This window comes from Perissodus microlepis, chromosome 6, assembly GCF_051167445.1.
Source record: "Perissodus microlepis isolate ML-2025 ecotype Zambia chromosome 6, ASM5116744v1, whole genome shotgun sequence".
NCBI classification, from domain to species: Eukaryota; Metazoa; Chordata; class Actinopteri; order Cichliformes; family Cichlidae; genus Perissodus; species Perissodus microlepis.
In genome coordinates, this window is record NC_140466.1 from 1727700 (window position 1) to 1751404 (window position 23705).

A 23705-nucleotide genomic window follows, 5' to 3' on the forward strand; every position below is an offset into this window, starting at 1 on the left:
GAGCTCCTGTGTGTCTGAGGGCGGCTTCACGCTGGAGAAGGATGAAGGAGTCTGACCTGAGCCAGTGTTTGACATGAACACATCAGCACTGCTGTCAGTGAGCCTAACGACAGCCGTTAGCATCATTTCAGTGCTTCAGTCATTTAAAAACACTTCCTGTCACTGTGGTGGTCACAGTGACATCATGCAGTTTGTGTTTTGACCTCCAGAAAACCAGCAGAAATAAATCACCTTTGGACAACCTGCCAGAGATTTGGGAGTTTCCCACGTGCACCTGAATGCAGCACTGACAGTTTCTAACGCTCTCGATCATAACGGTAACGTCACACAACCCTGTGGGTGTTTCCTTCCTGCTCAAACTTTACTTTCTCTTTCCTGAACTACCTGTTTCTGCTGACTGATCGTCTCCGTGTGAAGCTCCGTGTGAAGCTCCGTGTGAAGGTAACCTTAGCAGTCTGTAATGTTTCCTGACTAATATCAGCTGTGTGCAGCTTAGTTCCAGCGCCAACAGCACACATCTGCCGCTCCATAGTTCACGTAACGGACTCACAGCTGGACCAACGAGGCTGTTGGTTAAGCACGTGTGCTAAACACACATCCTTCTTTCAGTGTGGGCGTGACTTTGTCTTAAAACACACATTTAATGTCCTGTTTGTAGTTCCAAGGAAAAAAGACTCCATGATGAGTCAGTTTGAATGTTTTCAGTGATGATCTGTAGAAAAATAGCAGTGAAGACTTTTTCAGTACAGGGTGAAGTTTGTGGTTCAGGTTTTAGCAGCTCTGCAAGTGGAAGGTTTGAATCCTGTTTTAAGGACTGATGTAAATTTCTTGCTGATGGACAGTGTTCCCTCTAAGCTGCACGTGTGCGCAATTGCGCACTGCCAGCACGGTCTCTGCGCACAGAAAATCTGCGTTTCGTACAAAAAAGAAAAAAATCTAACCTGAATTGAAATTAAAATTAATACTTTAACAATTCTGTTTTGCAGTGTTAGTCAGTGACTGACTGCTCCTGTATGAGATTAGAGCGATGCCACCTTATCCCATAGTCCAGCCAATGATGCGATTTACATTCATTTATACGCAGTAGTGATGTGTCTGTCGCGAACGAAATGAGTCTTAGAGCCGGATGTTTGACGTGAACGACGCGAGCCGGCACTTTTTTCCCGCGTCACTCCCCACGTGAGCCTTGTGCTTTGCACTGGGCAGAGGGGGGAGGGGCGGTGGTTACACTCAGTAGCACAGGAACAGAGCGGGAGGGAGAGAGAGAGAACCAGGGACAACAAGGTCACATTAGAAAGGTATAGTAATCATCCACAACTATTGTCAGTTGCAGATGATAAAGGATTCAGAAAGTTTATTCATGCAGGCCCATATGACAGAGAATGTGCATCTTCTTCTTTTTTTCATATTATAATTTATATTTAATTGTGTTGTGGTTTGCAGTGTTTTGTGTTGTTTCACTTTAAATTTGTTTAAAAGGAAAAATATGAAAATTTAAATAGTTAGAACTTGAAATGTAAATAGTTGGTTTTTGTATTATATGATTTATTTATTACATTTTATGTGGAGTGAATAAATAAAAGTATATTTACGGTGGCCCCTACAGACAAAGCACGTACAAACTCCAAAACAACTAAAAACTCAAAACACGTACAAAACACAACAGCAGTGCTCCAGGATGCTAGGGGGCAGTGTTGAGCTTTAGTGGCTACACAAGCCAGCAAGTACCAACCACCGGATTTGGTGTGTGGTAGTAACAGGTAAATGAACATTTTTTTTAAATTATTTGAATATATATGAGTGCTTGTGTATAAATACACAAACAATACACACATGCTTTCAATTGTGTAATTTCAGTGATCTAGGTAGCTCTGTTTTGGAAGTTCAGTTCATGCTAGAAATGTGTTTTGGAGTTTGTACGTGTTTTGTCTCTAGGGGCCACCGCATATATTTATATATAAACGTATATAAATAAAACCACTTTTTTTTACATTAGTAATTCCTTTTGTGCATAATTTTATATTATTGTTAATAATAAATTAATTAAAGCAACAAAACAACCTGAAGATCTGGTTCGGAGCCAAAAGAGCCGGTTCTCTAAAAAGAGACGGAAATTCCACTCCAATCACTAATACGCAGCTAATCAACGTTGACAGGCTATGACAGCGTCCTTATGTGCCGACACCGGTGTTTTAGCGAGCAAAGCGGCTGATGTGGAGTGAAGCCACGTTAATGACAACGTGTACAACCATTGGAGATGTGAGCAGGACAGACGGAACAACTGACGGAGAAAGTGTGGACTTTACACCAGTTTTTAAATTGTGTTGATCGGCCACGTACAACCAGAGTTATGATAAAATATCTGCAATGTTTGGTTTTCTTCCTGAATACTGTCGTTGTTTATATTTACTGCAGGAAGAAACAGTAAAAACAGCGTTTTATAAGGAAAGCGCTGGAAAGCCTGTGAGCAAAAACAACGCCAAAACACCCACCCTTTCCTATTGGTGGAAAAATGCACCATGTCGACCAATCAAAAAATGATATGGCAACATGGCATTTAGTTGTTTAGGAAAGGGGAAGTTTTAGGAGTGACGGTGTGTTTGAGATGTGAGAGATTTGCGACGTTTAGCGCAAATCTTGTGTAGTTAGTGTGTAGTTAGTGTGTAGTGTAGTCAATAGTTTTGTTGTGTGTGTCAGAACAATGAGGCGACTGCTGAATGTTACAGGTGTTACAGCAGTGATACATCTGCTGCTGTCAGGCCTGCAGGTATCAGGCTGTTGTTCTCCTTCATCTCATAGTGGACAGAAATTATTTTTTGGAGTGGCACAAATAATTTGTGTGGCATCAGATTTGATGCAGAACAGCTGATTGTTCTGTAAATAGTTTGAAATGTTTATTTAAAAAACGCATTGGCTGCATTTTTAGGTAAACAGCTGCAAAAAACGTTTTTTTGCATAACTCAGTTACTTTTTTGAAGAAGTAACTATATAATTAATTGCCCAACATTGGTCATTATTTACTGTATTTTGCAGACAGAGTTACAGACTCTCTCCCAGACCACAGACTCATAATACAGTCAGAGCTTTATAAAAAAAAAAATAAAAGAAAGTTGTGTTTTAAAAATTGGAGTTCAGGTTATTTTTCCTTCCAATAGTGTTAACATGCTACACAGGTCATCAACAAGATTGTTTTTAATTTTCATTGTAAGTGGGCTAAAGCAGTTAATTAAAAGTAGTCTAACATACATGTAAATGCTGTAATTTGATTATTTTAATAAACATGTAACTTGGATGGATTCGATGCTGGCGTGACCACAGTGCACACGTCTGCTGTCGCTCACAGTGGTCCAAGGGACGCTCAGGGAGTTTGTGTGTTCGCTCAGACACGTGAAACATTAGAGGGAACAGTGCTGATGGGTTCCTGTTGTCTAAAGGTTGTTGCTCCTCACAGATCAACATGCGTGTTTTCAGCCTTTGGTCAGTTTTTGCTGTCAGAAGTTTCTTGATGTGATAGATGTGCAGCTGCAAACATCTGGAGTTGGTGGGGATGGGTTGAAATATTGACCCTATGATCAGCAGCTGAGCTGAACAGCTGATTTCCTCTCAGTGTTTCAGGATTCAGAGACTTGTGGAGACTTCTGATCACTTCCTGTTTAAAATGTTCGACTTTAATCCTTTGTGTGAAATGAAGCTGCTGACTTCAGAGAGGGTTCAGCCTCCACAGTGAATAAAAGAGGAAATACATGAATGTTCCTGTGTTCCCTCAGACATTTGATTACACTCAGACAAACAGCAGCTTCACTGCATTTAGTTCATGTTTGTCTGTTTAGACACAATCACTGTTGTGTTTTAGTGTCTCTGCTGGAACTACACAAAACTCCTTCATTGACCATCCCAACACTGAGAGAGCCCCTGCAGCTGAGAAAGTACCAGAACACAAAGAGAAGGAAAGACGTGTTTTCAGGAGCTCAGAAGGAACCATTTCAGTTTCCTTCCACTCGAGCAGAAGTTCAGCAAAGCAAACATTTAAAGATCAGAAAAGATCAAATCTATCAGATGCTAAATAAACAGGAAGATGACCGTTGACCAGAGCAGGAAGAAGACGACAGTCTGAGGTTTCACTGTTTTATACTGCACCTCACACTAAACAGCTAACAGTCACATGACTGTGATCACAGGAAGTTGATGAAACCACCTCCTCTGTTACCAAGCAGAAAACATGAACACAGTCAGTAAACACTGATGATGACTATGAAGTTCTTAAAGTGATGGTCAATTAAAAAAACAACTAAAAAAACTGTTAAACTTGTAACTGTGTTTAAAGAAGAAACCTGAGACTTACTCCAGTCGCATGATGCTCCTCTTTTTTCCTCCTCTCTTTTTTTAGACATGAGGTCACATGACAACTGTTAATGAGTGGGAGGGGCAGCGTCCCGCCGCCTCAGTAAAACTGCCCTCCTGGCCAACAGGGAACAAATCAGTGAGGATCAGTTTTGCATCAATTACAACCAGGCCCAGGCCGTATCATACCGTTCACGGTAACACCGGAATAATGTTGGGCAACGATAAGAAAATGAAATATGGCGATAAAATATGAGTAACATGCACATGCGCAGTGCCTTTGTTTTCATACGCACATGGCGGTGACGGAGAACGAGAAGGGCGAAAGCGGATCGTTGAATGAAACAGATGAACCAGAACTGGTTTGTAAAAATGCTGCAACTTCACTGGTGTGGAACTGGTTCAGCTTTACCGTCAGATACACAACAAAGCACATTTTTATGTAAAGCCTGCAAGCGGGCCGTCATTATTACCGTACAGATTTTATGTCGTACACGGCGCTCAAAAATCTGTCAAAAATGTTTTAGTACGACTTTGCTAAGCTACGGAGCATTACAGCTATCGTAGGCTGGAGCCTCGCGGAGTGATGCGTACGGTGCTTCAACATAATATTACATGCACATAAAAAAACAGCTGCTTGTTTAAGTGAAAATCAGTGATGGTTTTTTTTGAATAATAAAGTTGTGGAGTTGTAAAGCACTTTGTGTCGCGTCAGTTATATCGTTATTGCAAATTTTCAAACATTTATCATGATAAATATTTTTGGCCATATTGCTCTGCCCTGATTACAGCATGGAGTGAGTTCAGTATGGATACGAGATCATCTGGATTTTGAAAAGTGGGCTGTATGCACCACTTGGATCAAACAGTGGAGAGCACATAATGATGTTGTGTTGACATGTTTGAGTATACAGGCCCATGTCATGTCCAAGTCTTCTTCCCATAATGTTTTGCGTTTGGCTCAAGAGGCACTCTGTTGGTTGGATTCAATTGTTGGATAGTTCCTAATAGTGTAGGCTGGTGGAGGTGGGGGGCTTGAGTCTGATATCTGGGAACAAATACAGTGCCTGGCTTACAAGTTTCTTAAAGTGTGTGATACTGGTTGACTGTATTTATTACCAAGTTGTTCCAATGACACCAGAAGCTAGAAGAAGGGTTCATCCAGCCTGTTTTACATTCTGGAATTTCAAGAATGTTAAGTTTAGCTAGAAAGTCATTAATTGCATTGCAGTAAGTTTGTGACTTTGAGGTGTAAAGCTTTTAAATTTTTACTTAATAATGAATAATCTGGCCACTGATATAGTCCTTAAAATAATCCCATACAACAAGACTGGAAGTCTCTGGAGAGGGGCTAGTGGCAAAGTAAAACCTTATCATGCTGGATAAACTTTACAAACTTGTCTTTTTTTTTTTCCTGTCCCGTTTGGTTCTTTAGCCCTCAGAATTGTTGTCTGAAGACCAACAAGAAGACCCGATGGATTTACTTTGCCAAATGGATCATCACGGCCTTGCCGTATTGGTCCATTTGATCGACCTTTGTTGTTATTATTTATTTTATTTTATTTTCAGTTGTTACAGACGGGACAGACATGACTGAGGGATAGGAAAGGGAGAGAGAAAGATGAAGGAAAAGAAAAACAGAAGGGAAGAGGGACAGTGAGAAAGGAAACTTAAAAAGAGAAAGAGGAGAAAAATCTCCTGGATCACCTGTTGAGAGAAAAAGAAGAGAAAACAAGCAAAACAACAGAGCAACATACTAAACACAACACCATCACGTTAATCTAGCTAAGTGTAAACAGCAGTGTATTTTATTCTTTCCATATGTGTCAGTGCAACTCCGACTCAGTTTGATCGTCTGTCTCTGAACATTTACAGTTTTTATCAAATGAAAGGAAACAGGAAACACTGTGCAGTGAACGCTCTGCACAAGAACAACATTCAGTTTATTTCTGTAATGTGAACGTTATTTTTCCTCTCATTAACATGATACTGTCATAAGTACATTTATTTGATATGAACATTTATTTATTTTATAATTTATAACATAATGTTGTAGAAGTCTGTACAGTCTCTAAGAATAACGCTGCTTGTTGCTGTTATTATTGATCCCTTATTGATATGTGATGGTCAGTCCTACAACTACAGCAGATACTTCATGTTATCTGCACTCAGATGGAGCAACACATCAGACACGACCTCTGCAGCTCTCAGTTGATGTGCACTTGAATGCTTCGTGTTTCCTCTGCAGGTGAAGGTAGAAAGTGTGTGTGAGCTGATTTGGATTGAGCAGCATGGATCAGTGTGAGGACAGAGAGAAGGGAGCCCCTCCCTCTAAAACCACTCTGTGTGGGGAACATGAGAGCCAGACCAAAGCTCAGAGGTGAGATGACCATCTCTAACTGTCCGTGACTCTTCTCCATGTCACAGCTCAGCACTCACATCTCTGCTCCATCATTATTCACAGGAACCCACCTGGACCTCCACCCAGAGAGGGTGACAAGTCTAAAAGCCCTCCCATAGAAGACCTGCCTGTGTCTGCTGCAGAGAGGTGAGCTGTTAGTAACATGAACTCTGTGTTGTCAGTTTGTTGTCTGATGTAAGTGATGATGATCTTTTTGCTTCGTGGTTTTTAAAATGATCTAAAATGTCTCAAAGGACACACAGGCTCAGCTGTAACTTTTTGTCATTTTTATCTGGTTTGAAGCCACATTTTGACAGAATTGGCTGTTTTTAACTATTTATTTTAAGAAGTTGTGGAAATTTAGACATCAGACATCTGGATCCTGAACTGTTATAGAAACAAATGCTAGCAGTGGGTAGTTTGACTTTAGCCTCGTGGCTAAACTGACCAAAACCAGCATGCCCACTGCCAACACTAGTTTGGAGTTTCCTTCTGCTCATGCTCAGCCTGCAATCCAGTTTGTCTTTAGGATGATGAAGGTATCCTAACCTTCATCAGCTTCTGTAGCTGCAAATTAAAAAAAATGTTTCCTCCCTAACAGGACCCATGGGAGTCCAGCTGGACCTGAAGCTGGACCCAGCTGTGTGTCCTTCAAGAGTGACCGGTCTAGACATCAGCCCATTGATTTTAAAGTCCAGCAGGTGTCTGCTGCAGAGAGGTGAGCGGCTAGTAACATCAACTCTTTGAGAGCTGATTTAACTGCTTGGTGTTGTTGAATGTTGTTATACCTCCTCGTTTATCTGTTTGTGTAAGGTTTGTGGTGGGCGTAAGAGGACTGGGTAGGTCTGGTGGACTCTGTACATTTCCATTTGTTTTCTGTTAAAAACACTAAGTAAGCAGGTTGGTGCCACCTATGCAGTGTTTTTCATCTTATGGATATTAAGATTTTTCTGTGTTTTTGTTTCGTTTTTAAGAGTAGAGCTCAGCCAGGTTAGGGGTTAGTAGGTCTCACATTCAGCTGCAAATCATTCCAGTGTGGGCTGAAGGCCATCACTCGATGAAGCCAGCAGAACCACATCATCTGTGAAAACCAGAGAGGATATTCTGAGACCACCCAAGTGAAAGCCTCGTGGCAATTCTGAACAGAATCGGTGACAAAGGGCAGCCCTGACAGAGTCCATCACCCACTGGGAAAGAGTGCAACTTACTGGTCCTCCTTCTTAAAGATGGGAACCACCACAGTCTGTCAATCTAGAGACACTACCCCTGATAACCACGCAACATTGTAGAGATGAGTCAACCAACACAGCGCTAGAACATCCAGAGTCTTCAGGAACTCAGAGCGAACCTCTCTTGAAGGTCTGCTGGAGGTGTTAGTTGAAGATCTCGCGGATGTATCGACAAAAAATTGAGAAACTAAAAACTATAGAGCATCTCATTCATTAAAAAACAAAGTTTATTGTTTTAATTACAAGAAACCTTCCCACACTGTAACTGACTGACCCATTTTAAAACGAAATAAAGCAGGAGGCCCAAACCATTGCACATACTGGTTCTGTATAGCACAAACGTTCTGCTACCAAATGACACCTGAGCATCCTGACTCAGGGTTTGAACGATTCATCCCATCGTCTGATCCAAACCATATTGTCTGTGCTACTCTGATCTGATGAAACCTTTGTCAGTAAACGTTAATACAGGAACCTCTCTGTGGTTCGTTTATGACAAAACTGTGAGATTTCAACCTCTTGGATATGAATGTGGTTGTTTACCAGGACACAGATGAGTCAGAGACAGTTAGCAGCTCTGTACTCGTGTCCAACACGATGATCCAAAAAATGGTGAAGTTTGAGAGACATAATTATCTACTTCAAGTATCCGGTCGTTAAGTGATGACGTGACGAATCCTACTTCCGGGCCTAAAGTAGTCTGTGTTTAATATGGCTTTTGTGTTCTTAACATGTTTAATGTTTTGTATTTTCTTCTATTTAATCTCAAAAAGCTCCTAAAACAGTCAGTGATCACTGTTGACCTCCCTCGGCTTTGATTACCGCTAATCATTTATTTAAGCTCAGTTTTTAAAACCTTAGGATGTAACTACAGCCCAGCCCATGCAGCAGTATATGAATGACTAACCTCGTGTTGTGGATGGATTATCTCAGTTGTTCTCCTGGCTGAAGTTTGGTCCTTTTACAGCATCCTGCCATGCAATTACATTTGTTCCTGACCACCGAGAACACTCACGTTAACTTTTATCAAGTGGAAAAAAAGTTAGCTTGTTTATATTATGCTAACATAGCTGTGTCGCTAGCGGTCACGTAGCACATCATTATATACCAGCTAGCCAAACTTCAGTAACCCTACAAACGTCACTGCTGTTTAGTTTTCTGTCTTCATTTATGTTGGAAGTGATAACAGAGCTGTACGTTTGAATTTGTTTCCAAAATCTCTCAGTCAGGACATGCTATATTGTATTTAGATAGAAGCTAGCGAGCTAACTTCCTGCTAACTTCTAAGTCCGTTAAATGTCATAAATTCCGTTTTCATGGATGCCTGGATGTTAAACTCAATTGTTACACCTGGTAGAGCAGAACGCTGATCATTTTATTAAAGATGAAAGACTTTAGACAGTTTTTCAACTCTCAGTAATGCCATAGTGATCGTTTGATATATGGACCTGCAGCTAGTGATGTGCGATACCACTGATTTCCTTTCCGATCCGATACCAAGTAATATTCAGGGTGGTATCGACGATACTGATCCGATACCGATACTTTGTACAAAAACTTATTTTATTTATTGTATCTCAAATTATAGCGTCATAATGATTACAGGACATCAGATTCTTGTTCTTATCACTTAATAATGCAGGGTTCATCATATAGAAATAAAAAAACTGAAGTTGTGCGCTATTTGAACACCTTGCCTGCCTGCAGCACCAAAGGACGTCTGTCTCGCCCTAGCAGCACCTGTCCCTGTCCTCCTCTTCAGTTCACCTCAACATACGCTCGTCATATTCTGTGATATGATTTACTTTGAGGTGTTTGACGAGGTTAGTGATGTTGCCACAACCATACATGCCAACCCTCTCGATTTTTCCGGGAGAATCCCGAATTTTAGTGCCCCTCCCGAAAATCTCCCGGAGCCACCATTCTCCCGAATTTCTCCTGATTTTCCACCCGGACAACAAAATTGAAAAACCATATCGCAGAATTCATAGCGCGGCCCAGCTAAATCCAGTCTCTAACAATGATGGCAGCAACTTAGTTTTAATATTACTCTTATTTCTCTTTCTGGGTCGCAAAAAAACTTTTAACATATTTTCAGGTGAGAATGTAGCTTCAAATATCTGAGCCGATCGACACATCATTTTCAAACCCCCGCGGTCTTTCGCTACTCGGGTTAAACATGATATATAAGTCACTTAGATAACTTAAAAATGTTATTGTTTGGTTTTTTCAGTGTTTTATTTGTTCGTGAGTAAATCGGTTTGGCTGAGATTAAAGTTATTAGATTAGATTAAATTAAATTTAACTTTATTAATCCCTCGGGTGGGTTCCTCTGGGGTTTCACACAGCTGAATAAACGTCAAACAGAAAACTGATTAAACAGAAGTGTGAGACGGTCGAGAGTTAAGTCAGTGCCCGGTTATATTTTAGATAGCAAGGAGCAGACGGCCGAGTTTCACTCCACCGAGGGAGCTCGTGACGCACTACCCGGCTTTCTTTAGACCACGAAGGCCGGGTCCTCAGGTGGAAGCAGCCTCTGAATTTGGACACCCCCGCTGTTTCCGGACATTTAACGTATTTTATCCGATAAATAAACACTGTAAAATGTATTTATCCCCCCAGCAGCCCTTTTGAATATCTCCCTAGTGTGGCCACACTACCTCACGTTTTTGCCACATGTATCGCAAACCACGTCTCAGCTTTTGTGGAGGTAAAATACGTTCGCACATGACTCCAATTACGCTCAGCCATTGTTGTGAGTGTGCACGCCAAGGGGCTGCGAGACAGACAGCCGTATTTCACACATGACTATGAAAGGCGGAAGAGGAAGTAGTTCCTTTGAATGTAGACAATCCGAATGTTATAGTTTCTTTCCACTGTGTTCCTGTTAATGATAAACTACAAATTTACTCTAAATTACTAAAATATCGATATTTTAATGTGAGAATCGATTCTAGAACATAAATGATTGGTATCGGAGGAATCGATATTTCAGGATCGATCCGCACATCACTACCTGCAGCAGAGTTTAGACCCAGACACGGCTAGTGACGTCAGACTTAACGACCGGATGGTCGTTGAGCTGAGAGAGGAATTAATCATATCTTAGACGATTGATTGTTATTTAACTATTTCATTATGTTTTCTTTACAACTGTCATCCAAAGAGAATTTGTTAGCAGCTGATGTTGGCTTTTAGTTGGGAAACTTAAAGTAAAAAAAAACTAAGCTGAGCTGTTGATTTTTAGTACGATCAGCTGAAATTATACCATATATGACTACGAGCAGACATCTAAATAAATGTCTTTGTCAAAATATCACTGGCTGAATTGATGATGATTCCGCCACAGAGTGGACCAGGAGAGCTCAGAGGTTCAACGTGGTCAGTCTGCCCATCAAACACAGCTGGACTCCATATTTATGGTCTGTACATGTACAACAACTACTTTTTACATCTATTCTGTCCACAGTCATCTCCATGCTGCTCTTTGTAGACCAGCGGAGTGTCAGTGTGTCCAACATGGATCTGATGTTTGGCTCCATGATTTCAGCCTGATTGGCTCATTCATAAAGTATTCTGTTCCAGCTGCTGGAGGACAACATCATCACGTTTGTGAAGAACGAGCTGAAGAAGATCCAGAAGCTTCTGAGTCCAGATTACCCAGAATGCTTAGAGAGTCAGAGGGAGGATGATGAGAAGAGCAGAAGCAGAGAGGCATTTGTGAAGATCACAGTGGACTTCTTGAGGAGACTGAATGAGGAGGAGCTGGCTGACCGTCTGCTGCGCAGTAAGAAACATGAAGATTTGAGCTGGTTAATGAATGCTACATTAACTAAAATCTTGCAGATGGACAACATGCATGTGTACTTAATAAATTCTTGACTGAGATTTAATTAATTTGTTTTTTAGAAATTCCCACTGAAGGTTTTCAACATCATTTCAAGTCTGTCATGAAGAAGAAGTTCCAGCATGTGTTTGAGGGCATCGCTAAAGCAGGAAACCCGACCCTTCTGAATCAGATCTACACAGAGCTCTACATCACAGAGGGAGGGACTGCAGAGGTCAATGATGAACATGAGGTCAGACAGATGGAAACAGCATCCAGGAAACCAGACAGACCAGAAACAACCATCAGACAAGAAGACATCTTTAAAGCCTCACCTGGAAGAGATGAACCAATCAGAACTGTGCTGACAAAGGGAGTGGCTGGCATTGGGAAAACTGTCCTAACACAGAAGTTCACCCTGGACTGGGCTGAAGGCAAAGCCAACCAGGACTTCCAGTTCATGTTTCCATTCACTTTCAGAGAGCTGAATGTGCTGAAAGAGGAGAAGTTCAGCTTGGTGGGACTTGTTCATCACTTCTTTACTGAAACCAAAGAAGCAGGAATCTGCAGCTTTGAAGACTCCCAGGTTGTGTTCATCTTTGATGGTCTGGATGAGTGTCGCCTTCCTCTGGACTTCTACAAAACTACAATCCTAACTGACCCTACAAAGTCCACCTCAGTGGATGTGCTGCTGATAAACCTCATCAGGGGGAAACTGCTTCCCTCTGCTCACCTCTGGATAACCACACGACCTGCAGCAGCCAATCAGATCCCTCCTGGGTTTGTTGACATGGTGACAGAAGTCAGAGGGTTCACTGACCCACAGAAGGAGAAGTACTTCAGGAAGAGAATTGGAGATAAGAAGCAGTCCAGCAGGATCATCTCCCACATCAAGACATCACGAAGCCTCCACATCATGTGCCACATCCCAGTCTTCTGCTGGATCACTGCTACAGTTCTGGAGGATGTGCTGGAAACCAGGCAGGGGGGACAGCTGCCCAACACCCTGACTGAGATGTACATCCACTTCCTGGTGGTTCAGGCCAAAGTGAAGAAGGTCAAGTATGATGGAGGAGCTGAGACAGATCCACACTGGAGTCCAGAGAGCAGGGAGATGATTGAGTCTCTGGGAAAACTGGCTTTTGATCAGCTGCAGAAAGGAAACCTGATCTTCTATGAATCAGACCTGACAGAGTGTGGCATCGATATCAGAGCAGCCTCAGTGTACTCGGGAGTGTTCACACAGATCTTTAAAGAGGAGAGAGGACTGTACCAGGACAAGGTGTTCTGCTTCATCCATCTGAGTGTTCAGGAGTTTCTGGCTGCTCTTCATGTCCATCTGACCTTCATCAACTCTGGACTCAATCTGCTGGAAGAACAACAAACAACCTCCAAGAACTCTGACACAACAGAATCTACAGAGAAAAACTTCTACCAAACTGCTGTGGACAAGGCCTTACGGAGCCCAAATGGACACCTGGACTTGTTCCTCCGCTTCCTCCTGGGTCTTTCACTGCAGACCAATCAGACCATCCTACAAGGTCTGCTGACACAGACAGGAAGTAGCTCACAAACCAATCAGGAAATGATCCAGTACATCAAGAAGACGCTCAGTGAGAATCTGTCTGCAGAGAAAAGCATCAATCTGTTCCACTGTCTGAATGAATTAAATGATCGTTCTCTAGTGGAGGAGATCCAGCAGTCCTTGAGTTCAGGACGTCTCTCCACAGATAAACTGTCTCCTGCTCAGTGGTCAGCTCTGGTCTTCATCTTACTGTCATCAGAAAAAGATCTGGATGTGTTTGACCTGAAGAAATACTCTGCTTCAGAGGAGGCTCTTCTGAGGCTGCTGCCAGTGGTAAAAGCCTCCAACAGAGCTCTGTAAGTAAATATGTGGTCATTCCTTTTTGAATTTGTGAAATATTCAAAATAATTCAGCTGTCAAAAGTCCTCTCGAGCCAGTCATTATCAAAGACATGTCTGTAAATTGCTGCATTCATCTTCCCCTGACTAGTCTCCTGGTTCCTGCTGCCATAAACCTTCCCCACAGCATCCTGATGCCACCACCTGTTCACCTGTAGAGACGGTATTGGCCAGGTGATGACCTATAGCTGGTTTCCTTTAGACATGACATTTGGCATTCTGGCCAAAGAGTTCAATCTTTTATCGGAACAAAGAATTTTGTTTCTCGTCGTCTGGGAGTTCTTCTGGGCCTTTGAGTAAGCTGCTGGCAGACAGTCGTGTGCTTGTTACTGAGAAGTGCCTCCGTCTGGCAACTCTACCATGAAGGCAGAGTGGTGGAGTACTGCATAACTGGTTGTTCTTCTGGAAGGTTCTCCTCTCTTCACAGAGCAACGCTCGACCTGTCAGAGTAAACATCAGATCTTTGGTCACCTCTCTATTTGCCCTGAAATGCTCTCTCAAAAATTGGGACCATATATAGAAAAGCCTGTGCCTTTAAAAATCAAAGCCAGTCAACTGGTGGACTCTATTCAACTTGTAGAAATATCTAACAAATGATCAGTGGAAACAGGATACACCTGAGCTTAATTTTGAGTGGCATGGCTGTGAATACTTCCTTACGTTTTATTTATTTATTTTTTGTTTGTTTGTTTCATATTAAATACATTTAGACGAGGCGTGATTGCATATGCCGTGCAGGTGAGTCCATCTCCCCTACAGCGGCTCAGTGATAGGGAAGTGTGACTTCAGGTGGCTGCCCACGTATCCTGATCTAATCCGGGGGCCACCCATGTGGCAATTGCAGATGTAAGCGGAGGCTCCCAAGTGGCTTGGCAGGCGGCTGGCGTGCAGGACCACATGGTGTGCTGACCTTTAGCGAGGACACCGCTAGACCAGCCGGCACGGTGACCTCAGGCTTAGCAGGACCCTTGTGCGCCTCCACCTCCTTCCGGTCCGTGAAAACACGCTGGTCGCTCCGCGGCCCTCCTCCCGGGAGCCACGACGGGTGCAGGCCCCTGCTGGCCGACAGCCACTCCCACCCAAGGAGTGATGATGGGTGCGCTGACAGGCTGCGTCCTAGCTGGTTTCACCCCGGATGCCAGAACAGACGCTGTGCAGTCGAGGGTCGTGGGTGGGGGTGGCGGAGGTGGCGGCCAGGAACCAATCCGAGCTGCCAGACTCGCGATCCGCTGCATCCGGCACTCGGATCAGTCTTGCAGTTCTTCCCACCGGCAGCAAGACCCCGCCGCCTGCTCTCGCTGTGTGGCCACTAGCTCGGCCACTTTTTGGGCCAGCTCCTTCCCTGGCTGGCCCGGTCTTGGGACTGCCACGCCCCCTCCTGGGTTTTGGCGCCACTGTAAACATCACACGGCAGACCCAACCACAGTTTCATGCTTTTCAGCATGCTGCTTTATTTAACAGCCCAACACATACCAACAACAACAATCTAATGACTAACAGCACAGCCTTTTAAGCCGGCAAGGCATGATTGGTGTGATTAATTCATTTTGGAATGAGGCTCTAACATGACAACTTGTAGAAAACTGAACTGCTGTGAATACTTTCTGCATGCATTCTAGATCTGATCCTTCAGCCTCGTCTGCGAGATTTGCTAGCCTCATGTTTTTCACTCACAATGTTGTCTTCAAGGACAGGAGTTTTGTTCTTTATATCAATTACACATACTTTAGTTAGCTAATCATAGCTCAGCTTATAACTCGCCTTCAGTGTAGTCTGTTATCTCCTTTTTCATTTCTGCTATGAACTTTCCAACAAGTGTGATCATACCAGAAGCTTACTGACCAAAAGCATCTGGTAGAGGTGCAACACTTAAGTGTCCCTTAGAAGAGATTTGTTTGGGCCAAGAAAGTGACCAATAGTGCCTTCTGTTTATGCCAACAGGTATATTTAGACAGAGGTTGATTTGTGTTTTCACAAAGAAAAATTTTAATGTTTTATTAGATTTGTTTTAACTCAAATTTTAGATTATTTTCTTAACCATGAATTGGGTTGTCTAGGTTCAGCATTTACAGTAATTTAATCTTATCACAAATCTTGCTTTTCAGATTGAGTGGCTGTAACCTTTCAGGGAGAAGCTGTGAAGTTCTGTCTGCTCTCAACTTCCAGTCCTCTAGTCTCCGAGAGCTGGACCTCAGTAACAATGACCTGTGGGATTCAGGAGTGAGGCTTTTCTCTGCAGGACTGAAAAATCCACATTGTAAACTGGAATTTCTCAGGTCAGGAATCAGCCATAAAACATTAAATTGTATTAATATTTAAACAGCTACCCATCATATAATTGTCAAATTATTTTTGTTTAACCTTTTGCGTAGTGTTAGACTCTGGGTACTGTAGACTTTTTTCATATTTCACATTTTTGCATGTTTAAAAAGTGAATTCATTCACCGTCCATTTAGAGAATTTAGGGCTATTTTGTGCTTGTGATATACTAATTCCCTTTCATTGCTATGAATGATAGATTAAGGAAAAACTGCAGGAAATGCAAAAAAGACCTTGAGACATTGAGAATAGTTACAAGTACCTGGGAATCCCACAGGCAAATGTGGCTTCCAGGAAAGCTGCAACCACAAGTTCTAAGCAGTCAGCCGAATGGGAAGAACAAGATCCGGGCAATCAATACCTATGCCCTTCCCCACTGGTGAGATCATCAGTTGGCTAAAGGAGGCGATAGAAAAAGCAGATGAAGACAGCCATAGTGATAGATGTAGCTGAGTGATAGTAATATGAGAAAGAAGGAATATGAGAAACCTGAAAAATACGACGGGCTGTGAGATGAGCTCAAAAAGATGTCGAGGGTGAAGGAAACAGTGGTTCTCTTGGTAACTGGAGCGAGTGGCTCCAGCAGATCCCAGGAATGACGTCTGAGATCTGCGTCCAGAAGAGTGCAGTCCTAGGAACAGCAAAGATACTGTGCAGAACCCTCATGGCCTAATCACTGTGAAAGGCAAAGCTGGCACCGCTGATTAACAATGGGCAAAAGAAAAAAACTAATTATACCTCACTATGTGTTCTCAATTGCTGCTGCTATAAATAAAGCTAACATTAACTGAATGCGTGGAATGGGTGCGTGGCATTCAAGCTCAAAAAAAAAGAAAAAACAACAACACAGCAACTACAAAAAAAGGTGTTCACACGTTGTTCTGTCTGCAGTCTGTCAGGATGTCTGATCACAGAGGAAGGCTGTACGTCTCTGGCCTCAGCTCTGAGCTCCAACCCCTCCCATCTGAGAGAGCTGGACCTGAGCTACAATCATCCAGGAGACTCAGGAATGACGCTGCTGTCGGCTGGACTGAAGGATCCAGGCTGGAGCCTGGACACTCTCAGGTATGGAGAGAATGTCTGATAGAGGAGGAAGAATTTTAATTTCCTCAGGGAATGATAGAGTTTTCTGATTCTCTCCCTTTCACACATATTCTACGTGTGAATCAAAGGAACATGTGTTTCGTTCAGCCTGCTATCCCACAGCTTCCCATCCAGTGTGATACTCAGCCTTTCAGCCTTAACTGGAGAGGAGTCTTCTGGTCGAGTCAGTGCTAAATCAGCTGTCGGCCTTCTTCACATAGTTACTGGGTCTTACAGACAGACGCATCAAACAAACAGACATTTTATCTTCTAAAAGGATTCAGTGTTTCTTTTGATAATAAAAGCCTAAGCACCAAATGACCAATACATATTTAGCCCTTCTACTTCTCAACATCTGGGGCTCCAACTTATCTCTCGACTCAGTCCTGACTCCTCCTCACCCGACCCCAACCAGCAATGGCATCTGATAGTTTGGTGGCACATGTTCGTCCTTTACTGCCGTTGTTATCAATCTGTTTATGAGAGTCCTCAAACATGAGATCTGACAACATCAATCCCAGAAAATTCTTTCATCTCATGTGACAGTTTCCATAATCCTTCCAGTGCCCTGGTAACTGACCCGTCCAGAGCTGTATAATTTGAAATATACATACAACAAGCCAACCCAAGCATTGAACACACCCCTCCTTTTTCTGCCAAAAGCATAACTAACGCTATCCTGTTCTGGACTGTCATAACTGACGTTGACATCAACTTTTCTGACAGTCCAGCTATTGCATTCCTGGTCAGGTTAGCCAATTTCTGCACATTGTAATGAACATAATTAATACGGCTAAAATCCTTATTGGGTGTTATGCAAAGTACTATAGACTCAAACCCGGTAACTGTTGGGTTTGCCAATTTATAAGTAAGTAAAGTGTACTTATTAAGCGCTTTTTGTAGACAGGCCGTCACAAAGAGCTGAACATGAAGGTAAAAATAAACAGAACGCTAAGTATCCAAACGCTCTGTGAATGGTACTCATGGACAAGGCCCATTTAATCAATGGGCCTTGATCAGTGGTTGTTGATCAATGGGGATGAGAATTTGCATAATTATGATACTGACCTCCCAGCCCATTGTTCCTTCAGTGGGCTGGTTTCAGTCATTATGCAAATGTACTGTTTATAAGATTGAAACCTGCAGTCAGCTGAGACTGAAGACGTCACCTGGATGATGACGAAACGTTTCTCCCACAAAACGCTATGTCCAGAGGAACAGAATCAACTTTTGGAGATTTACTTTCCTGGATGATTGAGAAATGCATCAAGAAGAACACTAAATAACAAAACAGACAATATAAACAATACAAAAGGTTAAAGGTAAATAAAAAGGTAAAAAAAATGAAAGCGTTGATCAACAGAAGGCTTTGAATGAATTTTTATTCATCTGGAACTCCTTTCTGTATCCCTGTTGATTTATATATGCTGAGAACTTTTATGTAAGATCAAAATTGTCTAATATGGACCGTCTATTCCAATTTTTGGACTGATGTACCTTTTGTCTTATAACTCTTACTGGCAGTCCCAACCTGACCATTGAGCAAGACACTGACCAGGCACTGGGCAATACCAAAACAAATCAGCCTTTATATCAAAGATCTGGAAGAATTTGGCCATAAAGTAAAATTTATGGTGCCGTTACACCCGTCAGGGCGTCCGTCCTCTACTTTGGTATCCAGATTTCGATATAAACAACAGGCTCTGCTTACCTTTATTTTGAAGGCTTTCTGTGAGCTGAACCGAAACCAGTTGAAAAATCCCGTCAGGGTCGCCACTTTGTTGTGTTCATTTTTCTTTCTTAAGGGAGGAGAACGACTGTCTTTGGAAAGATTTTATTGGCTTCAGCAGTTGAAGTTACAAGTTACCTCAATGTGAACACGCGGTCTGCTTCACAAATAGGATGGCGCTGTAAGCATGCAATACAGTTTTATACCGCGACGTGGTGCTCCTACCGTCTCTCCTGCGGGTCTTCTCCACTCCGTCCATGTCTGACCTTGTCCTACCATCTGCTCCTTTCCTGGAAAAAAGGAAAAACACCTCCGTAGCCTAACCTTGTTGCACTAATATTATCCAGCAATTCTTAGCCTCTTATTTTCTACTGATTATCTAAATCTGGGACATTGTGTTCGGACTCTGTCAGCCCAGAAAAAATATCCCCCTGACTCTAACTCCACAATTGATGTGTAAGCATGTTTGCAAGCTCTACATGTCAGTCTTAATAATTCAATTTAAGAATATTGCTGAATTAATGCGTTTGGCCCTTATTACATGGAGTGCCACATTTGTATGAGCACAATAGGAATGTGTATAAAACATCAAGCAAAAGCAGCTTTATTTAATCATTTTCCATCCTAACACTAGCAGTCTGTGTATGAGAGCCGTGTAATGTCCATGTGTGCATGCTGACTGTGCTGCTCTGACCCCCCTCCTCCTTTCAGGGTGGAGCCTGCTGGAGAACAATGGTTGAGACCAGGTCTGAGGAAGTGTAAGTGTGTTTTTAATGGGATTCATGAAAACAAAGCAGCACACATTCACATCTCTGATGTCAGGAGTCATCATCAAAGTGTCAATCAATGAACAGATGATGGATCAATAACTGCAGCTGGATTGTGTTTGTTCTCTCCATCAGATTCCTGTCAACTCACAATCGACACAAACACAGTGAACACAAACCTCCAACTGTCTGACAACAACAGGAAGGTGACACATGTGGAGGAGGTTCAGTCGTATCCTGATCATCCAGACAGATTCGATGTTCGTCCCCAGCTGCTGTGCACAAATGGTCTGACTGGTCGCTGTTACTGGGAGGTCGAATGGGGAGGACTGGTTGATATATCAGTGAGTTACAGAAGAATCAGAAGGAAAGGAGAGACTTACAACTGTGTTTTTGGAAACAACGATCAGTCCTGGAGTCTGGACTGCATTAAAGATGGTCCTGATGCTGTCTGTCACAATAACAATCGAGCATCCATCTCCTCCTCCTCCTCCTCCTCTGTCTCTAACAGAGCAGCAGTGTATGTGGACTGTCCTGCTGGCACTCTGTCCTTCTACAGAGTCTCCTCTGACACTCTGATCCACCTCCACACCTTCAACACCACATTCACCGATACTCTTTATCCTGGGTTTTGGTTAGAAAGTGGTGCCTCAGTGTGTCTGTGCTGAGTGTGAAGAGGGTCGTCCTGTTAGAGAAACACTGACTGTTGAACAGATAGTTCAGTCTGTACATGTCTGTCTCTTTCACTCACAAACGATTTTCAATTCTTTTTTTTTTTTAGTTTATTTTTCCAATTTATGTAGTTACTACGGACTTAATGCATACATATTATTACAATTTGGGATGTAATGGTTGTATTGATGTATAGCAACTTGAAAAGTAACTTACCTTAAATATGTTTATTTGCAATCTTGAGGTTTGCCGCAGCTTGAATTACTTTCTACTGAGTTGTAGCAGCACATTTTCATGTGGTATTCTCTGTGTGTTTGAACAAAGTTATGTAATATTTGCATAATTTGAGTTATTATATATTATGTCATGGACATGTATATGCATGCATGCATGTGTAGGTTTATCATATTAGATATTGTTTGAGTTTATATTAGTTGAACCACTGCTGGTGTGACAGTGGCAGATGGTTGTTATGACCCTTCCTCCGGAAATCATTGTAGATTTCCGGAGGAAGGGTCATAACAACCATCTGCCTCTCTTCATTGGCAGTGAGGCGGTGGAGAGGGTGAGTAGTTTTAAATTCTTGGGGGTAACTGTGACCGAGGACCTGTCCTGGGGCAACCATATCACCTCAGTTGCACGGAAGGCCCAACAGCGCCTCTACTACCTGAGGAGACTGCGGAGCGCACACATTCCCAGATCTCTGATGTTGAACTTCTACAACTGTGCCATCAGCAGTGTTCTGACGTATGGATTTCTAGTGTGGTTCCCCAGCTGCACCAAGGCCGATCAGCAAGCACTCCAGCGGGCGGTGAAAGAAGCTGGCAGAATTATTGGAACAAGTCTGCCAGAGATTAGTAATATCTTCCCCACTCGCTGTCTGAGGAGGGTGCATAGTATCCTGCGGGACCAACATCACCCTGCGCGCCACCTTTTCCACCTGCTGCCCTCAGGGAGAAGGTACAGGTCTATACAGGCCAGAACATCCAGATTGGCCAACAGCCTGTATCCACAGGCTGAGGCTTCTGAACTCTCTGCCCCCCTCTCACGGACAATAACCATATCCAACTCTTTAATAGCACTGAGCTGGTCTGCATTGGTGCATCATATCTTTATTCTCTTTCCCCCTCCTGTCCCCCACCCCTCTTTCTTAAATAGATAACTATCATATCTGACATCATATCTCACAGTACAATAATAATATTGTATGGGTTGCATTGTTGTACTTTGTCATGTTTCTCAGGTCTTTGTCTGAATTTCTTATGAACATTACTTGTCATGTTCTCATGTTGTTGCTAAGGATTGTCTTATTGCACTGGAGTCACACTGGGTTAAATATTTACACTTGGGTTTTAAGGGGTATTTATTATTTTCTTTATTATTGTATTTATGGGTTGTACGGAAGCTCCAAACGCAATTTCATTGTTCTCTGACAATGACAATAAATACTTATCTATCTATATATTTAGTCTAATGGCAACATATGTTACTACAGACTGCTGGCAACACTGAGCATTGAGGTGACAATAAACCAGCTGACTGTGACAGCCTCTTGTCCTCCTTCCTGTATTCTGACCAATACACCATCTTGTTAGCAGCTGAACCAAAAAGAACTAGCCCTCGCCTACTACTTACATATGGTGTCCAATATGTGCCAAAATTGGGCCGGGCTGGAAACACCTAAACATTTATTAAAAGTGCTATAATTTTTTTACTTTTTCACTTTAGAAACAGAAATTTTTGCACAGGTGATCTTTATATGTTCATTACTGAATTTCTGGATTAAAATCTGAACTAAAGCATATTTTTAAAAGGTTTTTATGCTGGAAAAAATAAATAAATTAGGTGAAGAAAAAATCTATTTAATGTTTCTGTGTTCCAGCCTCGGTAACTTTGACACAGTAACATCAGCTGCAATTTTTACATCTCTGATGAAATCTCACAATTTTATTTATACAGCGCCAAATCACACAAACAGTCGCCTCAAGGTGCTTTATATTGTAAGGTCGACCCTACAATAACACATACAGAGAAAAACCCAACAATCAATGACCCTCTATGAGCAAGCAATAAAAAGTGTGATTAATGCAGAGAGGTCTATTAACACCTAGTGAGTGAGAAAGGCTGAAGGCTCTGCCTCCCATTTTACTTTTAAATACTCGAGGAACAACAAGTAGGCCTGCAGTGTGAGAGCGAAGTGCTCTAATAGGGTGATATGGTACTACAAGGTCATTAAGATAAGATGGGGCCTGATTATTTAAGACCTTGTATGTGAGGAGCAGGATTTTAATTCTGGATTTAACAGGAAGCCAATGAAGGGAAGCCAAAACAGGAGAAATCTGCTCTCTCTTTCTAGTCCCTGTCAGTACTCTTGCTGCAGCATTTTGGATTAGCTGAAGGCTTTTCAGGGAGTTTTTAGGACTTCCTGATAATAATGAATTACAGTCGTCCAGCCTGGAAGTAATAAATGCATGAACTAGTTTTTCAGCGTCACTCTGAGACAGGATATTTCTAACTTTAGAGATGTTGCACAAATGGAAGAAAGCAGTCTTACATATTTGTTTAATATGTGCGTTGAAGGACATGTCCTGGTCAAACATGACTCCAAGGTTCCTCACAGTGTTACTGGAGGCCAAGGTAATGCCATCCAGAGTAAGAATCTGGTTAGAGACCATATTTCTAAGATTCTCAGGGCCGAGTACAATAACCTCAGTTTGATCTGAATGAAGAAGCAGAAAGTTAGCGGCCATCCAGGTCTTTATGTCTGTAAGACATTCCTGCAGTTTAACTCATTGGTGTGTGTTATCTGGCTTCATGGACAGATAGAGCTGGGTGTCATCTGCATAGCAGTGTAAATGTATGCTATGTCTTCTAATGATGCTGCCTAAGGGAAGCATGTATAATGTAAACAGAATTGGTCCTAGCACTGAACCCTGTGGAACTCCATAATTAACCTCAGTGTGTGAAGAGGACTCTCCATTTACATGCACAAACTGGAGTCTATTAGATAGATATGATACAAACCACTGCAGCACAGTACCTGTAATACCTACAGCATGTTCTAATCGCTCTAATAGGATATTATGGTCGACAGTATCGAACGCTGCACTGAGGTCTAGCAGGACAAGCACAGAGATGAGTCCACTGTCAGAGGCCATAAGAAGATCATTTGTAACCTTCACTAAAGCTGTTTCTGTGCTGTGATGAGCTCTGAAACCTGACTGAAGCTCTTCAAATAAGCCATTCCTCTGCAGATGATCTGTTAGCTGTTTGACAACTACTCTTTCAAGGATGTTTGATATGAAAGGAAGGTTGGAGATTGGCCTATAACTAGCTATGGCTGCTGGGTCTAGAGATGCTTTTTGAGTAAAGGTTTAACTACAGCCAGCTTGAAGGCCTGTGGTACATAGCTGAT

At 42.4% G+C, this 23705-nt stretch overlaps 1 protein-coding gene across 1 annotated transcript; it reads left to right on the forward strand.

Moving 5' to 3' along the window:
• The first annotated feature begins 8 nt into the window (after positions 1-8).
• On the forward strand, positions 9-21102 carry LOC146384786 (NLR family CARD domain-containing protein 3-like). The gene is made up of 11 exons (XM_084929775.1): positions 9-441; positions 6590-6721; positions 6806-6889; positions 7344-7460; positions 11321-11393; positions 11557-11758; positions 11881-13678; positions 15826-15996; positions 16931-17104; positions 19563-19609; positions 19754-21102. Exons 2-11 carry the CDS (start codon positions 6633-6635, stop codon positions 20284-20286), a joined length of 3288 nt encoding a protein of 1095 aa, XP_084785901.1. The 5' UTR covers positions 9-441; positions 6590-6632; the 3' UTR covers positions 20287-21102.
• Positions 21103-23705: the final 2603 nt, after the last annotated feature.

Excerpts from the sequence above, each read along its gene's own strand:
- LOC146384786 (XM_084929775.1), top strand. The coding sequence starts at position 6,633 with ATGGATCAGTGTGAGGACAGAGAGAAGGGAGCCCCTCCCTCTAAAACC. Across the intron at positions 17,105-19,562 it reads TGGAGCCTGGACACTCTCAG|GGTGGAGCCTGCTGGAGAAC; the intron begins GTATGGAGAGAA and ends TCCTCCTTTCAG. Across the intron at positions 19,610-19,753 it reads GAGACCAGGTCTGAGGAAGT|ATTCCTGTCAACTCACAATC; the intron begins GTAAGTGTGTTT and ends TCTCTCCATCAG.